Below are 12,178 nucleotides of genomic sequence, written 5' to 3'. Positions count from 1 at the left end.
CGCCCACTGGGCCTGGTGGACTCGCTTGGAACCCATGTAACCATGCAAGGGGTCTGGGCTGAAGGGCTACTGCAAACCTAACTGTCCCTGTAGGGAAATCTCAGCAGAGACACTCACACACTTCCATGTCCTGCTCCTCGCAGCGGGCCGAGCCCGCATCGTTGGAGGCGATGCAGTAGTACTGGCCTGAGTCCTCCTTGTGGACAGCGTTGAACACCTGTTCAGGGATCGGGAGAACTGAGCAAGGACCTGGCGTGGGGCTGCAGGGGAGTGTCGCTGCAAACAGCAAGCCTTGCTCTGGGGTAGATTGGCAGGAAAGGGGCTCCCTGCCCCAGACCGCAACCCACAGAACAGGTGGGCACACCCGAGGCCGCTGCCCTCTTCCTCTCCACTGCAGGGTTGTCCTCAAACATCTCAGTGTGGCCTGGAAGGACTTTTTTTGTCTTTTGTCTTTTTAGGGCTGCACCAATACCATATGGAGGTTCCCCCAAGTCTGAGGGTCATATTGGAGCTGTAGCTGCCAGCCTACACCACAGCCACACAGGATCCAAGCGACCTACACCACAGCTCACGGCAATGCCAGATTCTTAACCCACTGAGCAAAGCCAGGGATTGAACCCGCAACCTCATGGATACTCATCAGGCTCATTACCACTGAGCCACAACAGGAACTTCCCTGGAAGGACTTTTTAAGTTGTCTCCATGATACCACGATTGTGCAGCCAGCCAGCAAGTCCCCACCTGTCTCTTGACTCTGTCCCTGACAACAGCACCAGCCACCCAGCTAACATTGGTCCTCAGTCACTGTTGCCCTCCAGCTCCCCCTTCTTGCCTGTGCCCCCTTAGAACTTTTCTGTTTAGAAAGGAGGGTTTTGTAGCTCTGCCTTATAAAGCTTATTGTCTCCTGATAACAGCTCTTGCCAGGGCAGAGACGTCTGCATCCTCACATCTTCGAAGAGATCTTACCAGAGTGCCTGTTTCAGGGTTTAAGAGGAAAGAGGAATTTCGGAATCTGGGGTTGGCTCTGGAATCCGTGGGCAGCGGCACATCATTGCGGTACCAGCTGTAGTGCGGCCGTGGGTAGCCCTCGCCCTCCTGGCAGGACAGCGTGGCGGCCTTGCCCACCGGCACAGCCCGCGGCACCCTGCATGCCGGAGGCACCGGCTTCACTGCAGAAGAAGCACAGACGGGGGTTAAAAATCACAAACATGTCCCGCAGTAAATGTCCAAAACCCAGAAAGCCAGCGAAGGTCCAGCACGCCCATCCCCAGGCAGGCCTGCTCCCCCAGCTCGCCGCGCCCCCTTGTGGTCACTGCCACATGCAACCACTCCGCCCCCGCCCCCCAGCGTCTCTGATGCCTCCGCCTCCACCTCCTCCAACTGATGGAGGAAAGAGGCAGAAGCTCCACTTCCCTCCTCACCTTCCACCCACCTCAGGCAGCTTCCACCCTCCACAGCCCTCCCTCTCGCCCTAAGTCGTGTGACACTCTCAGGAATGAGGCTCCAGAAGAAAAAGAAGTTGGTCTTTCTCAGGTATGAAGCGAAGGCTGAGCTGAGGGCCGGGACCTTCTGGACCCCCTGTGCCCCCACCTTGCACAGTTAACTCGATGACAATCTCGTCAATCTCCTTGCGGTCGTTTCGAGCAACCACCTCACAGCGGTAAAGGGCTGAGTCTGTCCGGGTCACATTCCAGATCTTCAGAGAGGTTTTACCCAGTAGTTCTGCACGGCCAGTCAGGTCTCCTGTAGAGGAGAAGACGAAGGGCACTAAGGCACTCTTCAAATAAACCTTTGCCACTTGAAGGAGGTGGGTCCTGGGGCCACCATCTGGTGTCCCTGTCTGTTCCTGTGTAGATGCTGAGCATCAAGGGAGCCCCTGAACTGTAACAGGACTCGGTACTTGCATCTCTGTTGTTAGGGCCTCATCTCCTTTTCATCATTCCCAGCAAGGATTCACCATTAAAAGAGAAAAAAGTCAAGCAAACAACATTAAAAGACAACCAGCATCCCACAAGTGGTGCAAGAGAATGATGCTGGGCCCCTACTTCACACCATGTACAACAAAAACCTTACTGCAAGAGCTGAAAGTGTGAAGCCCTTAGGAAAATCCATAGATGTAAATAAGCACGACCTTGGCTTAGTGATTTCTTAGACATGACACCAAAACAAATCTCCCCTTCCTCCCAAACACAAAGTTATATTGGCCTTCGATAGACTTTCATAACAAATTTAAAACTTTTAGGAGTTCCTATGTGGCTCAGATCAGAGATCCAGGGTTGTCACTGCAGCTTGGGTTCGAACCCTAGCCCAGGAACTTCCACATGCTGCAGGTGGATTCAAAACAAAAATGAAAACTTTTGTACTTCAAAGAACACAAGCAAGTGAGAAGATGGTCCGCTGAATGGGAGAAAGTATTTACAAATCATATATCTGATGAAGGACTAATATACTAGTATATAAAGAATTTGCCACTCAATAAATAGACAACCTAATTAAAAATGGACTAAGGATTTGAATAGACATTTCTCCAGAAAGATAGGCAAATACACAATAAGCATAAGATGCTCAACATCATTAGTTGCCAGGGAAATGCCAATTGAAACCATAATAAGCTACCGCTTCACAGCCCCTAGGATGGCTGGAATCAAAATGATGGATCACCCAGGTGTTTGGGGGACGTGAGAAAACACTGCTGAGGGAACATAAAACTGTGCACCATGGTGGGAAACAGTTTGGTGGTTTCTTTAAAAAATTATCCATGTGACATCAAACAACCCAGCAATTGTACTCCTGGCCATTATTCCCAAGTAGTGCAAAATTGCATTCACACAAAAACTGGTACAATGTTTATGAATATCATGGTAACAATCAGAAAGTGGAAACAACTCAAATATACAGCAGTGGATGAAATGGATTTAAAATGTGGCATATTGGAGTTCCCGTCGTGGTGCAGTGGTTAACGAATCCGACTAGGAACCATGAGGTTGCGGGTTCGGTCCCTGCCCTTGCTCAGTGGGTTAACGATCCGGCGTTGCCGTGAGCTGTGGTGTAGGTTGCAGACGTGGCTCGGATCCCGCGTTGCTGTGGCTCTGGCGTAGGCCGGTGGCTACAGCTCCGATTCAACCCCTAGCCTGGGAACCTCCATATGCCGCGGGGAGCGGCCCAAGAAATAGCAACAACAACAATAACAACAACAACAACAAAATAATAAAATAAAATAAAATGTGGCATATCTACAACAATATGATTCACTGATAGAAAAAAGAACAGAGAACAGACACTTGCTACAGCACAGATGAACCTTGAAAACAATATGCTGAGTGAAAGAAGCCAGGACCAAATCCTGTGTGATTCCATTTATAGGAAGCATCCGGAACAGACAAATCCAGAGACAAAGTAGCTCGGGGGCCGCCAGACAGAGAAACGGGGTGGACACAGGGTCTCTTTGTGGAGGGGAAGAAGTGCTGGAATTTGACATTGTGGTCACATTATCTTTGCTGAATGTATTAACCCAGTACACACTTCAAAACAGAATATGAATTACTGTATCTCAATTAAAACACTTAAAAGACATAGTAACTCTTTTCAAAGGATTAAGATCCCAGGCAGTGACAAATAGGGAAGGAATTCGAAAAAAAATTGACACAAAAATGAGGACTGAATTATTACTAAACCTGCCAACTGGTGACAAGTATAGGAAAGATTTACCAGAACGTAATAACCACAGCAAAAGGCTCGTGATAAGAGGACGAACATTTCCAAAGGTGCTTTCTACGGGGAAGGCTGTCATCTGGTCGTCATCGGGGTCAGAATGTCCACCATATGAGGAAACAGTCAAGACAAATCCGCATAAAGCAGGAGACCATGAGCTTCAAGCTTTTGTCCAGGCCTCTAATTTGTATGGTACGGACCCCTCCCCTTTCCCCTCCAAGAGGAAGGTGTTTAATTCCCAGAAACACATTCCCACCCGGTCAGGGCTCATCAGGAATCGCCCAATGAGGCTGCCAGAGAGTAACAATTCCATCTCTACAAAAAATGAGAGGCGGGGAGGACACTGTGGGAAAACAAAGCTATTTCTAAGAGCCCATGACCCCTGATGATGTGGGGGAGCTGAGGCAGAAAGGTCAGGGGCTTCGGTTGTTTCCACAAAGCCTCCCTCCCTTCCCTGAAACCTCCAGTCAGTTCTCAGAGGGCCTGTGGTGGCCTTCTGCCCCATCACCTCTGAAGCTGTGCTGACCCCCTCACACACACTGCTCCCTGGGAGTAACCGCCCCACCCCATCTCAGCTCCTCTCAGCTCTCTCCACATGACCCTGGCCTCACTCCTGGCCTCTGCAGAAGAATCCCGAACTGGGCCCTGCCCTGCAGAGCAACCACCTCGGTGTCCTGGGGAGAGCTTTCAAGCGCCTGGGGCCTCAGTTCCTGCCCTCGCCTGGCTCACAGCTGAGCCTGCGGTTCCTCCTAGAAGCTCACTTTGCTTCCACTCTTCTGCATGTGCTCCTGGCCCAGCCCCTGCCTGCAGCCCCCGCCTGACCAGCTCACCTCCCTTGACACCTCCGCCTGGATGGCACTCCTGGGGAAGCATCCCCTGACCACTGAGCTGCCCCTGTCATGCGAGGGTGCTGACATCCAGCTGACTGCCTTCCTAGGAGGAGCACAGTGGACACTGCTTTCCTCCTGCTGCTCCGTAGGGTTCATTATAAGTCATTTAGCTTATAATGTTGTGGGTCATGATGGGGAAGTGGCATAGGAAAACCTTCCTCTGATACCTCAAAATGATGGCTGCATGTGGGCTAAAACTCTAACTGACAAAGTGATATTTACTGAACCAGGTGACACGTTCAGGGAGGCTCCCTTCACCATTCTCACTACTGCAAGCTTGAATTTTCCATAAGTAAAACAAGACAGAAAACCAATCCTGGCCACACACACAGGTCCAGTCAGAGCAAAGTCTTGGCCACAAATGCATGCCTGGGCCTTCTGTACAAAGGAAAGGACCACAGGATCATACCCTGAATTTTGTTGTCAAAAAACACATATGAGGTTTGTTCATCTTGAATTTTCTTCCATTCAATCCTGGGGTCATTTGTCTGTGAATCCGTAATGATACAAGAGAGTTCCACACCTAATGAGAAGAGGAAAAAAAGAACTCTTAGTGTTTGTGGAGCAATGTTAGGTTAACTTGTATACTCAGACCCTGCAAGCTACATCTATTTAGGTCTGTCCTGCAGTTTAAAAATCTAGCTAGCTCCAGGCTCCAAGAGACTTTAATTTTAGCCAGAAAAACAATTAAGATGATTAGCAGAGACTTTTACTAAAGAGAGTACATGCTTCCCCTGATATATATTCTTGTATATAAGAATGTTGTTGGTTGTGTAAATGCAAAGCTAGGCCAGGAATCAGAGTTTAGCCAACAGGAAGCCTGCAGAGCTCCCCAGAGGCTACTGAAGCAGTGCTATCCTGGCACCGTGTCCGCTAAGAAACCCCACCCCCACCTCCAGCTTTTGGACATGAAACATCCGTGGGCCTCTGTCCCTCACTGGCTGCAAGTCTACCAAGTAGTGCCCATTCGCTGAATGCCTCCCTAGTACTTACTTTCAAATTCCTGTACCACTGGGTTTCGGTTGCTGGATTTGAGATTCACGGCCCCTGTCAAGCAGCCTGAAGGAAAAAAGAAAAGTAAAATCAGAGACGATACAACTCTAATATAGCAGAGAACCCACAACCAAAGTCAGATTTTCCCTTCACAGAGGCTACAATCACTAATCACAGAGGATAGAAAAATATCACATTTCAAACAAAGTCGCTTAGACACAGCAGGGTGATTGCTTCCCTCAGTCTGAACCTCACTGGAAGGAACTCCAAGGAAGAGAAGAATTCTCAGAGTGCACTTTTCTTCTTAGTCCCAGAACAAACCTCCTAGAGTTTTCAAAACTCTTCCTCTAAGAATGTACTTCATTACAAAGGATTGTAAGAGGATATTACAAACAGCTATACACCAAAAAACTGGAACACCTAGAGGAAATGGACAAATTCTTAGAATCATACAACTTTCTAAGACTGAATCATAAAGAAAATCTACTCTTTGACATAAATCTCAGGAATATTTTGTTTGATCCTTCTCATAAAATAATGACAACAAAGACAAAAATAAACCAATGGGACCTAATTAAATTCAAAAGCTTTTACACAGCAAAGGAAACCATTAAAAAAATGAAAAGACAACCCACAGAATGGGAGAAAATCTTTGCAAATGATGCAACTGACAAGGGCCTAATCTCCAAAATATATAAACAGCTTATACAACTCAACAGCAAAAAAACAAACAACCCAATTAAAGAATGGACAGAAGACCTGAATAGACATTTCTCCAGAGACATACGGATGACCAGCAGGCACATGAAAAAATGTTCAACGTCACTAATTATTAGAAAAATCCAAATCAAAACTACAATGAGTTACCACCTCATGCCAGTTAGAATGACCATCATTAACAAGTCAATAACAAATGCTGGAGAGGATATGAAGAAAAAGGAACCCCCCTTCACTGTTGGTAGGAATGTAAACTGGTACAACCACTATGGAGAACAATACCGAGACACTTCAAAAAACTACATATAGAACTACCATATGATCCAGCAATTCCACTCCTAGGCATATATGCAGACAAAACTTTCACTGAAAAAGATACATGCACCCCTATATTCATTGCAGCACTATTCACAATAGCCAAGATATAGAAATGACCCAAATGCCCATTGGATGAATAGATTAAGAAGATATGGTACATACATGCAATGGAATACTACTCAGCCATAAAAGAGGACAAAATAATGCCATTTTCAGCAAGATGGATGCAACTAGACAGCCTCATACTAAGTAAGTCGAAAAGAGAAAGACATCTACCATGTGGTATCACTTATACATAAAATCTAAAATATGGCACAAATGATCCTATCTGCAAAACAGAAACAGATCACGGACATGGAGAGTAGACTTGTGTTTGCCGGGGCGGGGGGGGCGGCAGGAAGAGGGAGTGGGATGGACGGGAGTTTGGGGTTGATAGATGCAAACTACTACATAAAATGGCTAAGTAATGGGGTCCTACAGTACAGCACAGGGAATTATGTCCAATCTCTTAAGTTAGAACATGATGGAAGACAGTATGAAAAAAAGAATGTGTATATATATGTATGTATAACTGGGTCACTTTGCTACATAGCAGAAATTGAAGGAACACTGTGAATCAACTATACTTTAATATAAAATTAAAAAGAAAAAAGAAAATATAAATAGACTGATCACTAGTAAGGAGACTGAAACAGTAATAAAACCTCCCCCTAAGCAAAAGTCCAGGACCAGACAGCTTCACTGGTGAATCCTGCCAAATATTCAGGTTCGGCAATAAAAAAAAAAAAAAAAGGAAAAAAGAAAATCCTAAAGACTCCACCAAAAAACTATTAGAAGTAACAAATGAATTCAGTAAAGATGCAATTTACAAAATCAACATCTAGAAATCTGTTGTATTTCCAAACGTTAATGATGAGCTAGCAGAAACAGAAATTAAGAAAACAATCCCAGGAGTTCCCTGTGGCACAGTGGGTTAAGGATCCAGTATTATCACTGCAGCAGCTCAGGTTACTGCTGTGGTACAGGTTCGACCCCTGGCCTGAGAACTTTCATGTATTGTGGGTGCAGCCATAAAAAGAGAAAACAATCCCATTTACAATAGGAACAAAAAGAATAAAATACCTAAGAATAAATTTAACCAAGGAGGTAAAAGAACTATACACTGAGAACCATAAGACGTTGATTTTTGTTTTTGTTTTGTTTTTGCTTTTTAGGGCTGAAAGTGAGGCTTATGGAAGTTCCAAGGCTCGGGGTCAAATAGGAGCTACACCTGCCAGCCTACACCACAGCCACAGCAATGCAGATCCAAGCCACATCCTTGACCTACGCCACAGCTTGCTGGATCCTTAACCCACTAAGCGATGCCAGGGACTGAACCTGCCTCCTCATGGATATTCGGCAGGTTCATGTTCACTGGGCAACAATGGGAACACTCTAAGACATGGTTGAAAGAAAGTGAAGAAGACACAAAAAGTGGAAAGATATTCTGTATTCATGGACTAAAAGAATTAACATTGTTAAAATATTCATATTACATGAAGCAACCTACAGATTTAGGGTAATCCCTATCAACATCCCAAGGGCATTTTTCACAGAAATAGAAAAAAAATTCTAAAATTTATATGGGACCACAAAAGATTCCAACTAGCCAAACAATCCTAAGAAAAAAGAAAAAAACCTAGAGATATCACACTCCCTGTTTTTAAACTATATTATAAAGCTGTAGTACTCCAAACAGCATGATACTAGCAAAAAAAAAAAACAAAAAAAAAAAACAGATACATAGATCAATGGAACAGAATCAAAAGTCCAGGAAAAAACCCACACATATATGAACAATTATAACAAAGGAACAAATAACATCTCTTCAATTAATGGTGTGGGAAAAGTGGACAGCCACAGGCAAAAGAAAAAAAAAATTTAACTAGACGACTATCTTACATCATACCCAGAAATCAACCCCAAATGGATTAAAGACTTAAATGTAAGCCCAGAAACCATAAAACTCTAAAACATAGGTGGTATGCCTTTGACATCAATCTTAGCAATATCTTTCTATATATGTCTCCTCAGCAAGGGAAACAAAAGCAGAAATAAACAATGGGACCACGTCAAACTAAAAAGCTTCTGCACAGCAAAGAAACCAATTAACAAAATGGAAATATCACCTACCAAATAGAAGATATCTGCAAGTCATATATTTGATAAGGCATTGATACTCAAAATACATAAAGAACATAAACAACTCAGCAACACGATAAATTAACCCAATTAAAAAATGAGCAAAGGAGCTGAACATTTTTCCAAAGAAGTCATACAGATGGCCAACAGATGTGAAAAGATGTTCAACATCACTAATTTTTAGGGATACGCAAATCAAAACTACATCATATCTGTCAGAATGGCTATTAGCAAAAAAATAAATAAATAACAAGTGTTGGCAAGATGTGGAGAAAAGGGAACCCTTGTTTCCTGTGGATGAGAATGTAAATCAGTGCGGCCACTGTGGAACATAGTATGGAGATCTCAAAAAATTAAGACTAGAACTACAACATGATTGAGATATTCCAGTAGTGGGGATTTATCTGAAGAAAACAAAAACACTAATTATTATAGATATGTGTGCCCCTATGTTCATTACAATATTATTTATAGTAGCCAATATATGGAAGCAACCTAATTGCCCATCAATGGAAAAATGGATAGAGATGGGGAGCAGGTTTGTGTGTGTGTGTGGAATGGAATATTTAGCCATAAAAAAGATGAAATCTTATCATTTGCAACAACATGGATGGACTTTGAGGATATTATGCTAAGTGAAATGTTAGATGGAGAAAGATAAACACCATATAATTTCACTTATATGTGAAATATAAAAAACAAAATGACATAATAAATGAACAAGCCAAACCAAACTATAACATGTAGAGAAGAGAGTAATGGTTATCAGAGAGTGAGGGGATGGGCGAAGGGAGTCAACTGTGTGGTTACAGATAGAAACTAAACTTTTGGTGGTAAGTTTCTGTGGTGTATACAGAAGTAGACAAACTTTGTATACATGAAACTATATAATGTTATGAATCAATGGTACTTCAATTTAGTTTTTTAAGTATTATCTCTTCCTGGAGTTCCCGTCGTGGCTCAGTGGTTAACGAATCCGACTAGGAACCATGAGGTTGCGGGTTCAATCCCCAGCCTTGCTCAGTGAGTTAATGATCCAGCGTTGCCGTGAGCTGTGGTGTAGGTCACAGACGCGGCTGGGATCCCACATTGCTGTGGCTTTGGTCTGGTTAGACCCCTAGCCTGGGAACCTCCATATGCCGTGGGAGCAGCCCTGGAAAAGGTGAAAAGACAAAAAAAAAAAAAAAAGAATTATCTCTTCCTTAGAAATCACCGTTAATCTTTTCATCATCTCCCAGATCCACAGAAGACCTCCTGTCATTCTTCCTTGGTGCCTGGTACCTTCCTCCACAGGATGGCACTGACACCCTGGCTACAGTTACCCACCAGCTAAAGAGACCACCTCGATATATTAGCCATTTATCTAACCTGAGATTCCCAACCACTAAACGCTTTTCATCAGTCTTTGGTAAAATAAGAAAAAGAACAACATGGTGATTTTCATGATGCTGAGCTGAATGACACTATTAATGGAAATCAAGATATGCTATTTGCATGGCCATCCCTTTCAAAACTAGCACCTGAATCTCCAGGTGTTTAAACATTAGAAATCAGTTCTCATGGTCTCAAAATGTCTTAGTCAATTTCCTCAGCGAGAAGATCAAGCAGGTACATTGACCACATATATGTACAATGACCACACTGTCATTCTTCAGCTACTTGACCTCTAAAATCAACCATCCCCAGTGAAGGCCCTCCTACATTAAGCCTTATTAAGGTCTCTGGATCTTAGCTTACTAGAGCGGGTAAGAGAACGTGAAGACTATACTCTGAGCTACAGGTCACAACAACCCATTCTTTTGTTTTTAAATCTTATTTAATGGTTTAGCTACATGCACATATTCCAAGTATATATTTTGACCCTTTCTGTCTTATTTAGTAAGACTTCATTAATTATTTCAGAAGCCTTAAAGAATCCAATGTAAGAGATGAAAATCAGAAGTACAATATACCTGAGTTATCCTTAGTTTCTAAAACAGTCACTTCCACAAAAGGTCGCAGACCAAGAGTAAGTGGCACCCACCTGGTTTTGTTCTGCAGCCACGCACTAGTCTTTTGGAGAAACACACCCAGGCAGGTGCAGTGCTTTCCACTGATCCCAGGATGCATTAATGGAGTGAGACGCTCTGGGTGTCTACCAAGGCCACAAAGTTTCCTCTATGAAAATAACCATAGACACTTCTTCCATGCAATTACTCTAATTAAGCGGAGGAGCCCCTGAACCTGTGGTTCACAAATGACCGTGTCCAGAGATCAGCTTCTTACCCCAAGGCCATCTAAAGGGGCCTCAGAGGTAAGTCATGACAGCTTCACCCAGCAAGGTGATGATAGGACAATCCAATCTGAGCCTTTCTCTTGAGAAGTATTAAGGTGACTGAAATAAAAATAAACCCGAGTTTACAGACAGGAGAAAGAGCTGAAGTAGGGCCTGAGGAGATCAGCAGACTCATCTAAGTGCTGAGATGCAGAGCTGGCGACAGGGGAGCCAGAGGACAAGGCGGGGACACTAAGGTTAGTCTGCCATCTGCAAAGGTCAGATTTTCACAGGGGCTAGCTCCTCACAGCAAGCCTCTCTGGTAAACTAAGCCAACTTGTTTCTTACAACCTAAAAGGAGCTAACATAACCCAGCCCCAGATGACAGAAAGGATCACCTCTTTTCTCCCCTTATGCTATGGGGGGGAGGTAAGTGCACCCCATGCCCCACAGAGGCCTGGCCTGACTCTCCTGCCTTGCCACCTGAGGTAGGTGCCACGGCCACTGCTTGTGCCAGTCCTAGGAGACAGGCCCACACAGGCAAGTGCAGGGCTCGTGAAGTGATGTTTCACGACTGCGGGTCCCTAGATCGGCCGAGGCCCCTCAGCATGTCCTGCTGCTCCTAAATAATTTTTTAAATGATTTTTATTTTTTACAGTTGGTTTAGTGTTCTGTCAATTTTCTACTGTACAGCAAAATGACCCAGTCTCTCTCTCTCTCTCTCTCACACACACACACACACACACACACACACACACACACATATACATTCTTTTTCTCACATTATCAGAAACAGTTACATGCCTTACCTCACCCACCCCAACAGCCCAGGGTCCCACTTTAAAATACCTGTGTGACAGAACAGGGTTGTGAGGATGGAAAACCTCGAACCCAACACCTGAGGTTATCACAGGGACCATCTGGATACTACCCAGTGCTGGGGGCTGAGCTCCTGAAACACACCAGCCTGCGGTGCTATCAAAATACATGGAGGTGATTTAAGACTGAGCAAAGGGTTTTATGAAGGAGAAAAAGGGAAAAACCTTTATAGCACATGTCATTGTTCCTCTTTAATTTCATACCCACCTCCGCTTGCCTATCAGACTCCAAGCTC

The 12,178-nt window shown here is 44.3% G+C and overlaps 1 protein-coding gene across 2 annotated transcripts in view; it reads right to left on the bottom strand.

The window, feature by feature from the left end:
• Positions 1-12,178, bottom strand: part of JAM3 (junctional adhesion molecule 3) — a 109,735-nt gene that overhangs the window by 31,066 nt on the left and 66,491 nt on the right. For both annotated transcript variants that reach the window (XM_021063173.1, XM_003130087.4), the window contains exons 2-6: positions 5,595-5,660; positions 5,011-5,124; positions 1,591-1,743; positions 967-1,169; positions 118-217 (exon numbers count right to left, since the gene is read on the bottom strand). In XM_021063173.1, the coding sequence (XP_020918832.1) occupies positions 118-217; positions 967-1,169; positions 1,591-1,743; positions 5,011-5,124; positions 5,595-5,660 (636 nt within the window). The remainder of the gene's footprint in view (positions 1-117; positions 218-966; positions 1,170-1,590; positions 1,744-5,010; positions 5,125-5,594; positions 5,661-12,178) is intronic.

The sequence above is a fragment of the Sus scrofa genome, chromosome 9 (assembly GCF_000003025.6).
Source record: "Sus scrofa isolate TJ Tabasco breed Duroc chromosome 9, Sscrofa11.1, whole genome shotgun sequence".
Classification (NCBI taxonomy): Eukaryota; Metazoa; Chordata; class Mammalia; order Artiodactyla; family Suidae; genus Sus; species Sus scrofa.
Note: the sequence above shows the minus strand (reverse complement) of the source record. Positions and strands in the feature narration are given on the sequence as shown.